Raw genomic sequence first — 19,134 nt, 5'->3', positions numbered from 1 at the left:
AGAATGTAGAGAAAAGGGTGTCTAAACCTTCTTAACTCATCTTCAGCATTTTTGCTTCGCATTGTGAAATTTTTAAATGAAAGGTTTCCATCAGGGTGAAGAGGATAGGGAGAATGGTAGAAATCATGGGGAAATGATTGTATTTATTAGCTGTCTTTCTGTGGCTGTCCCCATGGAGACAATTTGTGATGGCAAAGAATGCAAGGAGGGGAGGCTGATGCCTGATTGGGATGCTTTGTATTTGGCAAAGTGGCTTCTGATTGGCCTGGAAGAGCCCCGAACTCGCCGGAGTCGATATTCATTCAGCTTGCTCAAGTGCTTGCTAAACTGCATCCAAACACTGGCGGGCCCCGGCTGCCTCCGCCGAGGTTGGCGGTGTGTAACCTGCCTAACGAGATTAGCGGGGAAGGGGCTCTCCTCTGCAGCGACGCGGCCGCCAGCACCGGTGAGAAAAGCTGCCGCACGCCGGGTGAGTGTCCGTGCTTGCTTACAGGGCGGCCACCCCGGCTCCTGCCCACCTGAGCGCTATCTAAAGAGATTAGGCGCAGAGCTGGCTGGCACTTGAGAGCCATTCCCCGTGCCGGTGTGTGCTGGGGCAGCAGTGCGGGGCGGTGGGCTCCGACACGTCCGCTCCGACAGCAGTTTCCCTGCGTGGAAGCGGGCTGACCAACAACTTGTTTGAGTGGCTAAGGTTGACATGCCCCCCTAGCCTCCCTCCATTTGCTTAATGCTATTTGAACCAAAGCTCATTGCTCAAAAGTCTGCCCATCATGTTTCGCAGGTTTGCCGAGGTTTGCCTGAAGAAGGATTATAAACTTTTCATGGGAAACTCTGCACAGTGCATTCAGTGAGATGGCATCGGACAGCGAGGTAAAAACTCTACTGAACTTCGTTAACCTGGCTTCGAGCGACATCAAAGCGGCTCTGGATAAATCAGCTCCTTGCCGCCGCTCAGTTGACCACAGAAAATACCTGCAGAAGCAGCTCAAGCGGTTTTCTCAGAAGTACTCGCGGATCCCGCGGTGTCACCCCAGCAAAGCCCCCGAGTGCGGCTGGCGCAGGGCGGCAGAGGAGCGGGCCCGGGGCGCCCAGCCCGAGGCACCTGAGCCCAGCGCCCACGGCGGGGCTGCCGCCGACAGGGTGATGCACACAGCCGAGGCGGAGGAGAGCCTCACCGGGGAACGGGTTTTGCAGGAACAAAAACCCGAGGCTTCCCGACCGGACCAGGTGCCCATGAGGAAGCGACAGCTCCCCGCCTCCTTCTGGGAAGAGCCACGGCCGGCCCAGAGCCTGACGGCCAGGGCCTTTCCTGCCAGCCCTGAGGGGCTCCAAGCCGCCAGAGACCCTCCTCCCTATGAGGGCAAGAAAAGTAGAAGGAGCCCAGACGCTGCCGGCCCGGAGAGCCCCCCTGACCCTGCGCCACATGGCGGGGAGAAGGAGCCTGCCGGGGCCCTGTCAGGCCGGGTGGGTGCCTGGACCTGCTGCCCCTTCCCCTGCCCCGGGCCAGGCGTGTTCCAGCCCCCGGGCGCGCTGCCCCCGTCGCCCTTCCCGGGGCTGGGGCTGTGGAGGAAGAGTGCGGCCGCGCTGCCGGCGGAGGTGCCGCACTTCTGCAAGGAGGCCGACGGGCCGGGGCAGAAACTCTACAGGCCCATGGTTCTGAAACCCATCCCCACCAAGCCCGCCATTCCCCCACCCATCTTCAATGTTTTTGGCTATCTTTAGCGGGGCAGCTGGCGGAGTCATGCCGAACACGACAGCTCCTGAGGGGGATTTGGAACGCCCGGTCAGCCTCCGGGCATGAGCTGCTGGCAGCGTGGAGCTGCAGGGAAGGAGGCCGGCGATCACACCCTCTGCCTCGTGGGCGGGCTGCAGGGAATTAGGAACTGTTGGGATGCTATTGGGCTGCACTGTGCTCTCAGTACGCGGGCGTAAATCGGGAATAAACCTTGCCAAGCCGGTGGCACGGAGCGTGAGGCAAACCAGGTCTCTTTCAGCGATGGGCATTCTCTGAGCTGCGATGAGCGGGGCTGCGGGCTATTCACAGCCGCACTTGAACACCTAGCAGACCTCCTCCACGTGGGAACATCTTTCTGGGGCTGCCCTGAGGCAGCAGCAGTGAAACGGAATGAATTAAACGCATTCAAAGAGTTTTTGTACTTTAAAGTAATTCCAGAGAAGTCAAGATATTCAGGTCATTTCGTTTTGCATGCAAGAGACTGGAAGGATGGTATTTGATATAGAAACCACTTGTGATTGATTTAAGCTCTTGTTTTATGTAAATACTGAGAGAATTAAAAGAAAAAAAATAAGGGGAGAAAGAAGGTAATTTTATTTTGGTGATTCTGCAAATGCAGTCTGTTTAGTTTTGCCCCACTGGGTAGACACATGTTTGATTTGCAGCTGGTGGGGAGATATGAGGGCTGAAATCTCTGCCTATTCAGATTGATAAAAATCAGAAGTAATTCTTCTGGCGCAAGGGTATTAGCTAGTGCTAAGGTGATGCAAATGGAAGCGGGATGAATTTCCACATCAGGAATTGCTCTGGATCAACAGAAAAAATGAGGAATTGTATTAATTGAATACAAAACCATTAAGTGTGATGGAAGAAAAAAGGAAAGAATAGACTGCCTTGATTTCTGGCTGCGAGACATCTTTTATTTTGCCCGATTTTAAGGTGTTATCACAAGACCTGGGTGTAAATGTTTTGCCTAGTATTTGCCTGTTTTTTTAAAAACAAATTGGCATTGGAGAATTTAATAGGAAGTGTTTTTAAGTTAGGTTTCTCTTAAACCCATGGAGAAAGTGGTACTAAGACACAAAACATGAGATAGGAAAGGCTTAATATTGCAGGTATATGTATCTATTTGGTTCTACTCAAGTAAATCACCGAAGTCAAGAGAAGTATATTTTGGGAGGAAAAAGGGCCAGAGAATGGACATCCATGATCTCCCAGGGCCTGAACCTGCTGTTGCTGAAGCTAATGGGAACTTCTCCCAGGATTCAATAAAAAGTGGCCTTGGTTGGTTTGGTCTCTGACTAGCATAGCTCTCTATGACTCCTGGTATTTCTACAAGGGGAAAAACAGGAGACACTTCATTTGAGTGCATTGCAGTCATTAAAAAGTTATCATCTGAAGCAATTGTAGAGTATCATTTTGTATCTTCTGATGGCCTTGGTATTATATAACCAGGTTGCAACTTTTGTTAGGATATGAACTACCACTGGGATTAGCTCCGTTAGAGCTTCATGTTAATAGTGTCAAAATTGTGGATTTGATCCCTGCATGGGCCATACTCGTAAGAGTTGGACTTGATGATCCTTGTGGGTCTCTTCCAACTCAGAATATTCTGTGATTCTACTCCCAGGCTAAAAGCGATTTACGTGTTCCCTGAACCTCACATGTCCCACCAATGTTCAATTTTAGGGAAACAATATCTGTAATGTGTTAGTAGTGCAGGTGAAAAGTAGAAATGGAGATGGCTTTCATTGCTTTCTCCCTACTATGGCACTTAATATATGTATAAAGCCAGTACAGACTATACCTATAGCAGAGAGAGCAGGAAATGTCTTTGGTAGCACATACCTGCAACTACACGCAAGGTGTGCGGTGCTAAAGAGCTAATCTAGGAATTAAAGACATCAGGTTAGCTCTTGATCCAGAAGTGAAGATAGGAACATACTTAGATACCTTTCCCTTTTTTGGAAAAAACCTGTGAGGAAACTGTCCCTCTCCACCACGAGAGTAACAGAAACCAGAGCTATTGAAGTTAAAGGTAGGAGAACAAGGGCTTTTAATTTACAGACCTGTAGGCAAGGATTTTTTTATGTGGGAATGGGGGGCTTTTCTCACATCAATAGCTCTGTGTTGCTGCTCTAATCCAGATGCAGGCAGATGCAGAACTCTGTCTCAGCACTATCAACCCAAGCAGCCTCCTTGGTATTGGTGTTGGTCTGGATTTCCATCTGGGTGGCCAGACCAGGTCATGGAATGCACTACTGGTATTGCAGTGGTTTCTGTGCGCAAATGTTCCTCCGTGAGTTCCGAAGGGAAATTTCAAAATGCTGTGGATCACACCAGAATAAGGAATTCTATAAAAATTAAAATACTTGGCAAAGTGGATAGCCTCTGTATAAATTTTATTTTGAAGAAATCCAAAGAAGAGAGTTAAAACCAAGTTTCTATCTTTTGAATATTAAATTCCTAGGTTTTTTTCTTTTTCTTCTTTTCAAGTCTTTCTTATTTGAATGTATATTGCTGCACATCTTCCATGTAGTAGAATAGTGTGTTTTAAACTTATTTAGAACAGACCATTCTAAATGATCTCTGACTCAAATATTTATGCTCCTACACTCAGATTTAAACTAATGTTACTTTTTCAAAATCCTTTGTGAAATGGAAGATCCACCCCCACCCCCAGCCCAGGGCAGGCAGTGGCCCTTGCTGGGGCTTTGAACTGGAGCAGCAGTGAAGTAAAACACAAACGAACAGAAGACAATTGTTAAGTATATTCAAAATCCCTGAATGGGGATGTGTGAGACTTTCCAAAAGGTTAGCAAATAATAGCAACTCTGTCTCCTCTCTAGCAATACTTACTGGTCTCTCATCCCTGAGATTAACATTAGAATTATTAATTGTTCAAGCTTGGATTGATTCAGAATTTTCCTGGATATTTTTGTGTTTGGCTGGTTGATGGTTGATGTTGCTATTCAGGACAACTGATAGTCCTTCAGAATTTTACTGTTTATTCATACTTTGTTTAAAAGATGGAAACATAACATTTGAGAGCTGGTATTTACTAGAACAATGCAGATTTAAACTTTTAAAAACACAATAGTTTTTATAAATTATGGGAAAGGAGAGGTAAATGAAAAAACTTTCATACAAAATGAAATAAAAAGAATCAAAAAAGTGCACAAGAACATCAAGTGAATTGCACATGTTGCAGTAAAAAAAGGTACAGTAATCTGGTCATGAAATATTCCTAGAACATTTCACATAAAGTCATTGTCTCTGAAGGAGTCTATCTGTCACACTCAGTAGAACAAGCCACTTCACCTTGCACTAGAATTACCAATCTGCTTACAAAGCCTGGCTTGCCTGGGTTTTGGAGTATTTCTCTTTTCACAGTAACTTCTAGATAGAGGCATTAAAGGCACATTGAATTTGTGCAGATTCAGTACTGTGCACAAAATAGTATGTCAGTGACTGGAGTGGAGAGGTAGTGGGCTCCATTTCAGTGCAAATAAATGTAAACTGAGTGTGTGAAGGTTTGCTCTAAAGATCAAGCACAAAGGACTTAATAACATTGTAATCACCAGACTCCCCCTCTAATAGATAGACTCTTCTCACCTCAGTTTCTGTGTACAGCATGCACTTATCCTTCCCACAGCTGTGTTATGTTCCCATCAGACCAGTGCGCTCTGGCTCAGTGACTCCTGCTCAGGACAGATAGTTGACAGCAACCAGGACGTGGGTCTCCCAGTAGAAATGAAGGTCTCTTGGTTGAAAGAAGAAATGGGCTTTCCATATTTGTCCCATTCAAACCCAGTTTCAGCTTCTCCAAGGTCATGAATGAAAAAGAAATTGCTAGACTTTTGTGGACACAAGAATGTTGGCTTAGGGGAAATTCCTAGTTTGGGAAAGCTTATGAAATCCCACTTACGCAGTCATACACGAAGCTGGTGATTGTGAAGCCTTCTACCTGCCAGGGTCTCCAGGGCTGTCACTGCACACCAAACAAAGAAGTGGTCTCCACCAAGCTCTGTCTGTATCCATCACTCTCTACAACTCTGCTTTGTTACACTTTTTAATTTCAAAGACTTCTGATTTATATCAATGTAAGACCCAGACCTTTGTTGTTCAGCTGCAGAAAGTGATAGATGTATGAACTCCACAGTGATTTTCTGTCTCTTCAGGTACTGTTACCAATACAGGGCCTTCACTGGCAAACTGATATAGCTATTTCTTGTTCCCCATCCTTTTCTATCTGCCCAAAGTTTTTCTAACCTGAAGCAATTCCCTGTTCACACTGCAGGAGACAAGGGAATAGATCCTAAACTGGTAGTAAAGGAAGTCACTGGATGAAACGTCAGCAGTGGAGGAATCTCACCTGACTTTCCAAAGCTTTACCAGAAGATCAGTGTTCAGTGTAAATTGAAACTGTTGGTTTTTCAACTTTTGCATTTATAAAGGGGACAGTAGTGGACAGAGTAACCAATCCTGTAACCAATTCTTTTTCTGCTCACATCCTGTCCCACAAATGATTAACACATTTCACACAAAGTCATCATAGTCTGTCTGCCCAGACAGATTTGTAATACTTGTATTTGTGCAACACACTTTAGTCCTGTGTTAAGGTATAAAACTCCACACAAATAAAATTCAGTGCAATATATTTTCCCTACTTACATTTCTATCATATTCCATGGATGGTATGCAGACCAACAAACAAAACCAGATCTGTAAGGTCTCTGGTGGGGAGTCCAGGCAGACCATGGTGCAAAGCTCCTCTTTCACCTGAGGTAATGAGTGTGCTTCTAGCATAAGATATGCAAAGATGTAATTCCAAATTTAGGTTCTTCCATACTTTCTTAGGTGCCTAGTGAGGAATAAAGCACTCATCAAAGCATTTCAGCAAGTCACACCTGTCAAGTAAGCTGTAGTCACTGCCAATAACAGTTCATGGGCTCCTTGGCCTCCCCAGCTGTGAGGGAATGTGACTTGTTAAAAACTTCAATAAAAGAATTTCACGGACAATTATAGTGGTTCAGCAGATAGATGGTGACTTGTTAAGCTGCCATAAATCAGTTGTGGATCTGAGCTGTAAATAGGTGACCTAATTTTCAAAGAAGCTGAGATAATAACTTTCATCAGTGTCAAAGGAAGCTAATAGATACTTCAAACTTCCAAAGTCAGAAAATTCAGGGCTAAATCCTGAGATTTTTATTCTGCCTTATTAGTATCTGATACTGAATATGATTCCCCTGATTCCCCTGGCTTAAGTGGAACTACACCTGGTGCAAGCAACTTGGCATTGTTTAGGTACCTGAATAAGTATTTGGAAACCCAATTCTGGGTATTCATTTTCATAAATTTTGAAGTTTGACTTCCATAATTTTGAAATAATTTCTCTTACTTCCAATCATGGTGGTGTTATAGCCACAGAGGTCCAAGGAGGTTGGAGAGGCTGGGTTTTGTAGAGATAAGATCTTCTGGGGGAGGAAGAGAATAAGTTGGTTCAGCAGTGTTGCCTCTCTCCTTCACATCACTCTCTGTTCCTGCTCCTCTAGGGCTTTGTTCTGTTCTGACACCAGCTTCATGAAAGCATAAACCTACTGTTTACAGTCCAGCTACTTCTAATTTACACCAAAAAAAAAAAAAAAAACCCCAAAAAAATCAGCTCAGGGTTGCTTTCAAATCCCCAGACTAGGAAATTCTCTCAAGCAGAAGTTCACTTACTTCCTATTGCAAATATAATACAGAATGAACTGTATTCGCTATGTGCAAATATAATTCTGCCATTCTTAAATAAACCTTTCCTTGACTTTTAAAGGATTCAGCATTTCTGGATTTTAGCCTGCTAAAGAGTTCTGATACTTGAATGTTCAGAAATCAAGTACTCAATGAGAAAGGTACAAAAAAAGAAGTAAAATTGTTAGCCAGGTGGTGTCAAAATACCAGAGAATTAGCAACCAGCACACTTAGCAGAAATCCAAACAATAGAATAGAAACTACAATAAAAATCTCAGTCAGTGAAAGTTATGTGATTGTTTTCCCAAATATGTTGACTCTTGACAAGTTCTGAATTGTTACCACAGCAAGGATGCTAAGCTCCACCACAGCTTCAGGATACTTTTGAGTTCCTCACTGATACTTGCTTCAGCACTACTCATTTGTCAGTGTTGGCTTTCATTTCTTCTTTGCAGACTAAGGTCTGAGGTGAATCATACATGTTTTCTCTTGAAAAACCTAACAACAATCTCCTATGTTAGCTCTCTGTCTCCTCCATTTTCTTCTCACTCATGCTTCACAAGCACATTTCTCTTAATTAGTCACAGGAGGGTGCTTGACCTAGCCAGCAGCAATTGCTCCCCAGTGTGCACCTGTGCCATGGTGGTGACACTGGGTGCCACACCAGGAAGCTGCTGCATATCCAGTGTGCTTGGGGTCACTGAGAGTAGTCGTGCTGTAAGTAGCGGATCAGTCTGTCTGGGAGAGGCAAGGTGTCAAGGAGTTTAATGCGGTTTCTTCCAACCAGGCTCCGTACCTTGATGCGGCAAAGATGGGAAAGAGGTCGTGGAGGTTCTGAAAGACAGGCAGGTAAGAAATGTGAGCAGAACAGGTTTTAACTTGAGGGACTTGAGCTCAGCTTGGATGGGACAGTGTCAAGAAGAAAATGGGAGAAGAATGAATGAAAAAAGGGGTTTTTTTTTCTGTAAGGAAGGGATAATGTCTGGGATTGGTGGCAGATCATCTGCGGTATGACATGGGGAAGGATTTGGGGCTGGAGAATGGGGTGCTTTACCCATATCAGCCATAGCAATGGACTTTCTAGGAGAATTTAAACAAGCCACTTCAAAGTATTCAGCCTTCCTGCTGAAAACAAATGCAATAGGTAGCAAACTTAGTTTAGTGCTAGAAAACTGATTCTGATAATATCTATGAAAGACTTTTTCCTGAGGGAAAGGATATTTAGGAGAGTGGAATATTAATAAAGGCTTTAAAGGCCACTGGTGCCTGCTAGGCTGCTGTGGAGATGGCCGCGCTGCCCACGTGTCCTGGTCTGACTGCAGCCCAGGTACATCCAAATGGGCCTTTCTGCACTGCAGTGCTCGTTCCCAGTGGGTCAGATCTATGGCTGGAGTGCATTTCACTCTGCAGAGCCAGTGACACCCCAGAAACTTCTGACCCTCATACCTGATCTGTCACAGCAGGGAAATCCTTTCAAGTTTATGGGATGAATACTAAGAGGAGACTGAGGTTTTGAATCCATCAATGGGACTAGTTGTGCCAGATTCTCTCCTGGGAGACCATACCTGCTTTTTCTTTAATGACAGCCCAGTCCTCATAGCTGTCAATGTGCTCCTTGAGCCGGGAACAGAGCTGCACGTTACCCACATAGTCCAGAAGAACATCGATGATCGGCCCAGCCCAGCGACTTATCTCTGGAGTAGACACCATTTCACAAAACTTCAAGGAAAGACAGATTGACTATCATCAGTGGCACTTGAATGCACTTGTGGAAACGGCAGCAATTGCATAGCCCTGACAAGCTTTGACAACCCCCCCTGCTTCTACCAGCTGTGAGAGCAATCACCAGTATCCTTTCAGGAAACTAAAGCCTGTTCTTTTCCAGCTGAGGGTAGAAACCCCTCTTTGCAATCACAGGATGATAAAAATCCCTGGTGAAGTCCCAGCTCTGTAGCATGGAATAATCCTGAATTGTTTATGAGTCCTAAGGCCCTACTTCCACAAAAACACAAGGGCAGAGGAACTTTGCCCCAAGCCATTCAGGGGCTCCTGAAAGGTCCATGCAGCCTAGGGCACTATGACCTAGCATGTTGAGTCCTTTCCATTCTTGGCAGGGACTCTGTGGGGCACAAAGGAATCAGGGAAAGAGGGAGATTCTGCAGAGGGCAACAGCTCCTGCTTCTTGGGAACCCACTACTATCTGCAGCTTTGGGGGACCAAACACCTTACTAGAAACAAGTCTGGAGAAATCTCTACACAGATGGATCTCAGGAGGTTTTACTCACTCATGTGAAAATCATCCTGGGCCTAACAGAGGGAAACTTTCTTTACTCAGTCCTGGATCATGTAAATATTCTATTGTCACCAGTGCAAGCTGCAGATCCATTGCATGGAGAGCTACTTATGGAGATACTGAAGAACAGACTTCAGGACATGACTTTTAGCAGTCTCATTTTAAAAAAATAGTGACTTTTCTGTCTACTTTAATCAAATCTGTATGTTATACCAGTCAGCTTCATCTGTCTCTCTTAGGGTTCTGCATTATGATGAAGATGTTTGTGGACGTAATCTGCATGTGAGCAGTCAGAAAGTTTAACATGAATTAAATCATTCTGTGTGGATGAGAACTCAGGCATGTGGCTGAACCCTACTGAATGATGGTGGCTGAAGCACCATCCATCAACTTAGTCACTAAGACTGTGCAAACACCCTCCAAGCCCACACTAAACAGGACAGAAAAAGCACCAGGTTAAAGCTCTCTCAATTTAAGCTCCTGTAACTAGATCAAATTTGATTATACATGCATGAGTCATAACTCAAAATCATTAAACTCTTGTGTGGATACCCTTATTCAGAAATAAAATTATATTAGGTCACCTAAGAAACAATAGAGCTGCAGAAAACAAGGTTATTTTGTTCAAGGTGAGAGCATTCACAGAGGTGTTTACTACTCTTCTGACTCTTATTTTTCATTGAACATTACCGTGTGATGTTTACCAGGACAACTAGAGACAATAATGTCAGAAGGATTGCAGTGGACAACCCACAGTTTCCTACCTGGGCTGCTTATAGGAAGTGCAGTTTTGTACATCTGGCTGCCACTCTCCAATGTGTGTGTCACTGCCATGCAGTTACCTGTGGGATGTACAGACTGGACATCTGCACTACCACCTCCTTGCAGTAATGGCTTCTTTAGAAGTGAAACAAAGACACGTGTAGGGCAATAAAAGACTGGATCTCAACTTGCTCTCTTCTTGTCTCCCCCAGAGACCTTGCCTGCCTTTTTGTCTCTTCCCTGTTCACAAGCTAAGCTTACAAAAGCATTTTCTGGAATAAATACATTTCGTAACACATTGCAGGAAAAAAAGCACAGCAAAATGAAGACAAATAATGCAAAACTGTAGCTGCAGGCAGTGGGATTGACTCAGGGACAAGGTGGCTCTGAGCCTGTGTTCTCAGCAGACACCCGAATGCCCTCTCGTGGCAGTACAGTACTGCTATCCCCACCTTCCCGGGATCAACAGCAGTTCTGGAAACATGAGGGGAAAGCAGCAACCATTTTTCTGTGTTCACTTTCTCCCAGACACATTAATTTAGTAGCATCAGTGATGACTTATATTTGTGCATTTTCCAAATCCACTTACAGTAGTTCATAGTCTTTATAAAGGTTAATAATTCAGATTTATTATCCTTACGTAATCTTATACAAGAAAATAGAAAATGAACATCCTTTATGTGGAGAAGGCTATAGTTTTGTAAGATCCTTTTTATTTCAGAATATAAACCGTATTGTAACTACATACCATGAAGCTAGACCACACAAGCCTCACTTTTATTAGCAAAATCCTAGCAGGAAAAGCCAATTAAAAACAATATTAGAGAGATTTTTTTTTTTCTGTGTGCATCTGTCCTCACTCCTCTCTCTCTAGGCACAGACAAAATTTTACATAGCCTTTGCTACCTCTCCCTCATGTGATTTGACCTTTGAGGCAATGACTCTTTGTGAGGAACCGAATAATTTCTCAGGCAATAGTTTCAGGTGAGATCCAGAAGGAACTGGTTTTGAGTGGCTAGGATACCACAGAGAGTTACAGACAAACCCTCTCTATTTGTGTTGGAATTCCATCTCTCTGTTCACTTGACCTGCTACCATATCACAGATCAAGAACTAGAGATGATAAATTTTATAACTTTTTCTTGACAAAAGAATATGGAATCCTGGAGGAATTTGGTTGTGATAAAGACTCCGAGGGTAAAGCCCTGTTTAAGATAAGAGATTATTGTTACAGACTCTTTAAATCCTTTCTATGAGATGTTTGTTTGTTTGTTTGTTTTTCCGGGATATGTAACTGGAGATGAAGTCTTTTGGAAGACAGGACTGATAAAAAGGTTTAGATTTCCTAGGATCTTTTAATATTTTCCTTCATTCTTTCCACCACTGAAGAACGTATTTGGTAACCATGTCTTATGGATTCTTCCGAATCCCTCAAAGCTACACTTAAACTAGGCAGAAGCTGATTTATTTCGTCCCTGATTCTTTGCAAGATAGAAAGACTGCCATGCTGAGATTTCATTTATATGTAGCATGTTGAAAGAGAGCAGATTTTGAGTGGAGCATTAGGTTTTGAGATACATTGGAATGAGAGAACATACAGAAATCAGAAAGAAAGTGCAATCTGAGATTCTGCAAAGTCTTTTAAGGGCTTGAGAGTCCAATTCCAGCCCAATGGGAGCTGAGCCCAGCCACATGTTAGAAAGGACTGCAGAGATACACATAGAAAATATAGGTATGTAAAGTCTATAAGTGGCTTTGAAAATATGAAATCATGGACCTAAATCTCCTAATCTCTTGTGAAAACTTCAAATGTAATTCAGTCATATAGCTAATGTAATAATTCATTCTCTCTCTCTATGATTGCCTATGCAGTAGACTCAGATATTGCAGTTGTTTATATTCACTAGTTTATCCTCACAGAGTGAAGCACTAGACTATTTTAATGTAACCAGTAGCTAACATTCTGCATCTAACAAAAAAAATCCTACAGGGCAAATAAAAAAAGAAGGTTTCTACCACCCATATGCTACCATTCATATGTTTGTCAGGAAAACATGCCTCACTCCTGGCACCTCAGGTCCAGAGGAAAAGAATATTGTAGAGCTGTGGGTAAGACTGTCAAGGTGGCTATAATTCACTGTAAATTCCAGCTATGGCCACAGTGGCTGTTGCCTACCTTCCTGCTGTCACTGAAGTCAAACTTGGAATGTTTACAGACTAATATTGAGCCTTTTTTCTGTAAATAAAGTAGGGATAATGGCATCTACTCTCATAAAATAGTTGGAAGAAAAAAATACATTAAAGTTGTCAAGATCCATGGATAGGAGACATCCTCATAAGTCTTGCAGGTAGACTAAGCAGTGCTTACCTGTACAACGGTTGGCTCCCTGTTCAGCTGAGGGTCATTGAGTCTTTCCCGTCTGTAATTTAATGCGGGGTGTGGGCCATTTCCGTACTGACACTCAAAACAGGACCTTGCGTCACAGCCCAGATCCAGGAGGTACTTCAGCACGGAAAGGTACTTCATTGAAAACATGATGGTAGCTGGGAACGTGGTGGGGTGACTTGATATATAGGCATCAATGTTTGCTCCATGGTCAATAAGCAGTTTCATGGTCTTCAGGCAACCATGGCGGATGGAGATGAGTAACGGGTTAATGAGGTCAACATTGGGGTTGGCTCCAGCTTGCAGCAGCAGCTCTGTGGCGTAGATATTGTTGTTAAAAACAGCAAAATAGAGCGGGGTGGTGCGTCTGTCCTCGTAAAGGCAGGAGCGTTCATCAGAGAGGGTGCTGTTGACCTCGTAGCCAGCTTCTATCAGCTCTTCCAAGATGTCGTCATTGTTGCGCTCGGCCGCCAGGTGCAGCGGGCTGATGCCACTGCGCTTGACGCGCATGCGGCTGGTGACAGGGATCAGCATGGATACAATCCTGCCAGGAGGAGACTCAGTGAGCAGCAGTGAGCTCTAGGGGATCTACAGCCCTACAGCAAATCATAGCTTTATGATTGTATCTGTTAGGCAGAGCCTGCTAACTCAGGCACAAGAACAACTCAGAGAAACCAGAGTGCAAACCTCAAACCTGTCAACAACTCTCTGTGCTCCTACCTTGCCAAAATGAGTTGTGCAACCCCCCCTTTTCATGGAGGAACACATTTTTTTGGTATTATCACCCTGTTTCTATGATGTAATGGCAGCTACAGGGGCAGATATAATGGAAGAGATGACACGCTCGCACTCACCCACCCTGTTGCAACTTCTCTTAGCTTCTACAGCCCTAGTGGCAGACAACCAGCCAGGAACTACCAGATATTCTGCACCTTCATCATTGTGCTGTGGGTAGGGCTGGAGGAAAAGGCACACAACCTCCAGCCTGAGGTGCGAGCAGAGAGAATGTATCTCCCCACCTTCATAGGGTTTGCTTTACTGCTCAGCAGACAAGGATGCCAACACACAGTGCTGGCAGATCTTGTGGCAGCCACAGTAATAGGCTTGCGACCAGAAAGGGGGTGAACCCCCATCTCTGCAGGACTGAGCTAGTATAAACTACAGATTTGGTTCCCAGGCCTTCCCTATCAGATTTACAATTCAGTTATTACCCTGCATTAATTCCTGTCCTGGAGGCCCTCAGTGTGTGGCTTTTGGCTGTGGCAAATCCATGGGGCTATCAGTGTCCATCCCAGATCATGGGGAGCCAAAAAGACAATTAGTAAAAGAGAGAAAAAGAAGTAGAAATAATTTCCAGCTGGTTTCCATGTTTCAGCTGAGGGAGAAAAAATGTACAGCTAAGTCCTCAACCCCACTAATGAGGGATCACTATTGGAAAGCTTGATGTGGCCTTAAACACAACAACATAAATCAAACTGTTCTAATATGTAATATGAATTTCAAATAGATGATGCACAGGAGCCCTGCAGTTGCAAATCTGTGATGTCTGCAAAGGCATCATTGGAGCTGCATGACCAACTGTATGGGTTAAACCTTCATTTCCTGCTCATAAAGTTGGGTGATTTAGCCAAGGCCCTAGGTTGATTCTGTAGATATAGACAAATCACCTTAAGTTACTTTCAGAAAAATACTAGAGACCATCCAACCTGAGTCTGCCTGCTGTCTCAGGAGTTGGCCACACTCCCTGTGTAATGTCTGTGGAGAGAGGGATATCTAAAATAGGAACTTGTGTGAGCCAGGAAGCCAAACACACCTCCTCCTCTTTTCCTCCCATGCAGACTACTCTATAGCAGTCAACAGCTCTGGTGACACACAAACATGCAAAGCTCAATTTCCTACCACATAGTGTGTCTCCTTTAAGATGCTGCATATCTTCAGCTTGACTGCAATGGCTGGTCCCAGCACTGGGCCCTCAAACATATATTTACATAATGAACTAAGCCAGTAAAACCTTTGTCTGTGGTGATCTTGTGATCCTGTGAAAGACTGAACCTCCAACACTCCCAGGAGCTGAAATAAGAGTTGAAGATGCATAGCACTTTACAGGATTATGTTCCTATCTACGTGATGGACTGTTGATGTCTCTAAGTTACTTCTACATCTTATTTTTAAACAAAAAGGCTTTTTAAATTATGTAAATATCTTGGGAAATTAAGCACTTTTTTTTTCTCCAGGCAGTCACACTAATTTTCCAGCACTGTGACACTCTCCAGGGAGCAGAAGGTTTGGGTGCTTGTGAGCTGGCAACTTCCCACCCTCAGCAAATGTTCTGTAAGAGCCTAATAACAAAAAGGGCACAGAGCACTGTGAGGACACTACGCCAAGTACCAGCATTAGTCATCCCGTGATCAAATGTTTTGAAGATTTAAGGGTCTGTTTTGTTCTTTCCCTCCAGCATATGTGCTTCAGCCAGCTCTTCACATCTGAGTTAAAGAGGCACTGCATCATTTCTGTCTGCAAAGGGAACCTGAACCTTGCTGCAGGGGTGCCACGCTGAGGTTCTGCATCCAAAAGCTGCATTGTCCTCGAGCTCAGTCCAGTCCCTGTACCCCACACTCATTTTGTTATGACAGGCAGGAAGCATCAAATTTTTATCAGTTCGTGTAACTTGAACCTGTGTCTCTTTCTCACCCTCCAAAGTGGGTCAGTTCAGTAATATGGTGCATCTGGAGCCTTTCCTGTTTCACAAGAGGGAGAATGCAACTCAAGTGAAGGCAGCCAAGGCCAGACAAGTCAGACCACATCCCATGTCTGCCACAGGTATGAGCTTCATGTACCGTTTTGAAACAGTGCCAAGATTCCCCTTATCCCTGACACCTGCTTCTGTGTTTTTTATTTGTTAGAGGTTAGATGGAGGAGGAGGCAAAGCATCCTTAGTATGAACATGCCAAGAGTTTACTGACTTGTATTTACTTAATAAATCTGCCATGCTTCACAAAGTCTTCCCTTCTCAGCATCTCAGTTCTAGGGGGGAAAGGGTTAAATGACTGACTGCTTTTGATTGTCCTACAGCTTATGAGATGACCCTTATGAATTTCAGGTCAGTATTGACAAGGTGTCATTTAAAATACACAAACACCAAGCAACAAGAGTTGACAGTTGAGCCCTGGGACCACATTCTTGGCTTTTTGATTGTAGGGAGCCTTCGTGCTCTGGCAAAAAGTTGAAGTGTGGAATTCCTGCAGAATTACGTACTAAATCTGCAGGAATACAGAGGTCACAGTGAAGGGTGTTATTTTACTGAATACCAAAGGAATTAAGAATGATCAGCCAATTGGGCTAAAACTTTGTCATTTAGATAAATATTTATAAGAGAATATATTTTTCTTTTGTCTTTCTTTTCCACTTAGTTAGCAGCAGTTGTGCACAGAATTTGTGCTCAGTCTTTTGCAAGTGAAGGAATGCCGAGTTTGAACTAAATTCTGGTCTCATTTGTGCTGCTGGTTGTTGGAAATAATAGATATGAGCCTGAATCAGGCCCTTGCTCTCATAACCCAGGGGTGAACCCAGGTTGTGGAGTTTCCATGTAAATTTCTTTTCAGGTCAGAGTGTGGAACTACTGAGGGGAGGGAGAGATTTAGAGAGCTGGACCATACTCTATATACAAATTAGATTCAGATCAACTTACTGTACTTTCAGATAAACTTTTTAGTAAGTGAACAACTGGAGCTGACTTCTATTTCTCACACAAGAAAATGACTTTATAACTCAAACCCTGGAGAAAATTTTGAATCATACTTATGTTAGTCTGTGAAGGGTATTCATGTACATGATGTAAGTGTATAAAGCTGTTATATAAGCTGATGCTGAGCTGCCCTCTAGAATACACAGCTTGCACAAGGAACCAGGCCTACTCCAACTACAGAAAATTAATATCCTCTGGTCTATCAAAGAGATTTGAGAAGCTTAATTGGCATTCCTGAGAAAATCTAAATGCTAGAATAATAAAAAAAAATGGGAAGGTGTAGTGATGTTAAAAGCTTTTATTCCACAGATACTGTGAAATATGCAGGAATTGAGCAGTTCTCTGCAAAGATAGCTGTACTCTGCAAAGATAGCTGTGTCCAGAAACAGTCATTGCAGTTGAACAGACTCTCTCATTTGCCTATTGCTATAAGTATTTAGATAGAAACTGTGATAGTCAGAAGAGTTCTCTGCAGTCACCAAAGGGGTCTGTTACTGCAATAAAAAATTAGCTGTGGGTGACTCACTATTCCAGCAATGAGGGGTTAAAAGCAGGAACTAAAACTTGCTCTAGGATCAGAAGCTATGGAAGCTATGGAGTTCAGGCTCAGAAGCATGCTGCAATGTCCCAGGTTTTGAAAGAGCTAGGTAAACACTACTTACGTGACAGTGCAACAATCCCATCCCTAGACAGCATCTTCTAAATTGATATTCTTTATCACAGACTACAGTTTGTTGTGTTCCTAGAAAAACCTCTGTTTCAGAGGACTGGTAATTCTACCCAATTTCTGCTTATTTTTTCCACTAATTATTTTTGTCCCTGTTCAAAGGATATGCTCAGCTGTATCCCAAACACATTTAATTTCAGAAAGAAACCAGTGGGTCTTTTTATGCATTTGTCTGTTACAATTAAGAGTTATTTAATCACTCACTAATAAATATATTTTCCAGACTATAAGAAATTCTTGTTCTCCTTTTCTGAAGCCTTTCAAATTTCCTGAAAGGTTTCTGAAAGGAAGGATATCAGAACTGCACACCACATTCTAGCAACAATCTCACTAATGCCCTAGAGATTCACTTAACCACTTCCTGCTGTCAGCAACTGAACTATTGTTATTAAAGCCTGAACACAACAGAGATGAATCCAGCATCTTCTGCTTGTGCAGAAGAATCACAATGGGGCCATGAAGGAAAATGATTGTAAACTATGCTGCAAAAGCTGTTAAGGATAAACACTCTGCACCAATACCTTTTCTATTATATTTAAAGACTTATTATATTTAAGGACTTCTTTTTAATCCACTTCCAAGATACATGATTTTATTTAGCTGTAGTAGGTGATGTCTTGGTAAAATTAAAGGAATCTTTCACCCCATATTCCTGCTCACCCCATACCAGCCCAACCTCCAAACACACTCTTCAGTGTGTAGCTTCTAGCCTGAGCTCTGCAAGCAGAAAGGCTCTTCTCAGCTGGTATCTGCCTTGCCCGCAATGCTCAGAATTAGATCTGGGACATTGCACTCTCCATTTTGTAAGGACTTTGGATTCTTGTCTAAAAGATGAAACCATGAAACTGACTAAAACTTACTCGCAAATCCCTTTTTTGGCTGCTATGTGAAGAGGTAACAGGCCATCTTTATTGGCTTTGTTAGCATCAGCTCCTTGGGACAAAAGGAATTCCACAATAGGTACATGTCCATTTTTACAGGCTTCATAAAGAGCAGAGGCGTTATCACTGGCTTGTGTATTTATATCTGCGCCTAGGAAGGAAGAAAACCTTTTAGCACCCAAAGGTTAAAATTAGATGGGAGGAACATACTTTGAATGAACACATATATTTCCATAACACTGGAACTGCAAAATGTGCTGGATGGGGATGTGAACACGGTCATATCAGAGGTGGTACAGTCATATCAGTTATACACTGTTATATCATAGATTTACATTGGCTTATAATACGATGGGAATTTTATGAGGAACAGTTTATTGTGGATGGCTACCATTAGGTCCCAATTGTGAATCCAGGCTCCATTCACTTGTAGATCAAAGGTTAAAAAAAAATTTTAAATGGGCTGTTCTTTATATGGCATAGTCTTTCCTTCAAACACAATAATTCTGTTAATATTTATGTGTTCACACTCTGTATATATACTGTTCCTGAGCAGAAGTTTGGACTAGATTATCTCAATAGGTGCTCTGCAAAATTCTATGGATATTTATTTATGCTGTATATTTATTTCTAATTATAATTTATACTCTATATATTCACACTGTAAGTACTTTTATAGTATTTATACTTCTTTTTAATTTTAATACATATTCAGGCGAAAATAATACTCTATAAAGTGATGTCTGCATGGTGCTGATCAACAATTCTAAACAGGTTTTATTTGGGTGTGCCTTGATCAATGAATATTGCATTTCAAAACTCAGCCCCTGAGGCCATATGTCTTCATTTCATGAGGGTTGGAGTTAGGC

At 43.0% G+C, this 19,134-nt stretch overlaps 2 protein-coding genes across 6 annotated transcripts in view; one reads left to right on the top strand and one right to left on the bottom strand.

Annotated features, from left to right (window-relative positions):
* The first annotated feature begins 316 nt into the window (after window positions 1-316).
* FAM181A (family with sequence similarity 181 member A) lies at window positions 317-7,743 on the top strand. 2 transcript variants are annotated; one of them, XM_085061497.1, is made up of 2 exons: window positions 317-469; window positions 782-7,743. In XM_085061497.1, the coding sequence occupies exon 2, from the start codon at window positions 853-855 to the stop codon at window positions 1,720-1,722; it is 870 nt and encodes a 289-aa protein (XP_084917623.1). In that variant the 5' UTR covers window positions 317-469; window positions 782-852; the 3' UTR covers window positions 1,723-7,743. The 2 variants fall into 2 exon arrangements, with proteins under 2 accessions (XP_084917623.1, XP_084917622.1); XM_085061496.1 differs by lacking the exon at window positions 317-469 and adding an exon at window positions 498-691.
* Window positions 4,723-19,134, bottom strand: part of ASB2 (ankyrin repeat and SOCS box containing 2) — a 48,401-nt gene continuing 33,989 nt past the window's right edge. For all 4 annotated transcript variants that reach the window (XM_085061494.1, XM_085061492.1, XM_085061495.1 and 1 more), the window contains 4 exons: window positions 18,245-18,416; window positions 12,895-13,456; window positions 9,037-9,190; window positions 4,723-8,305 (listed from right to left, as the gene is read on the bottom strand). In XM_085061494.1, coding sequence (XP_084917620.1) covers window positions 8,169-8,305; window positions 9,037-9,190; window positions 12,895-13,456; window positions 18,245-18,416 — 1,025 coding nt within the window. In that variant the 3' untranslated portion in view covers window positions 4,723-8,168. The remainder of the gene's footprint in view (window positions 8,306-9,036; window positions 9,191-12,894; window positions 13,457-18,244; window positions 18,417-19,134) is intronic.

The sequence above is a fragment of the Lichenostomus cassidix genome, chromosome 5, assembly GCF_008360975.1.
Source record: "Lichenostomus cassidix isolate B80296 chromosome 5, HeHo_3.0, whole genome shotgun sequence".
Taxonomy (NCBI): Eukaryota; Metazoa; Chordata; class Aves; order Passeriformes; family Meliphagidae; genus Lichenostomus; species Lichenostomus cassidix.
The sequence above is the reverse complement of the archived record's forward strand: the minus strand, read 5'-3'. Positions and strand labels throughout refer to the sequence as shown.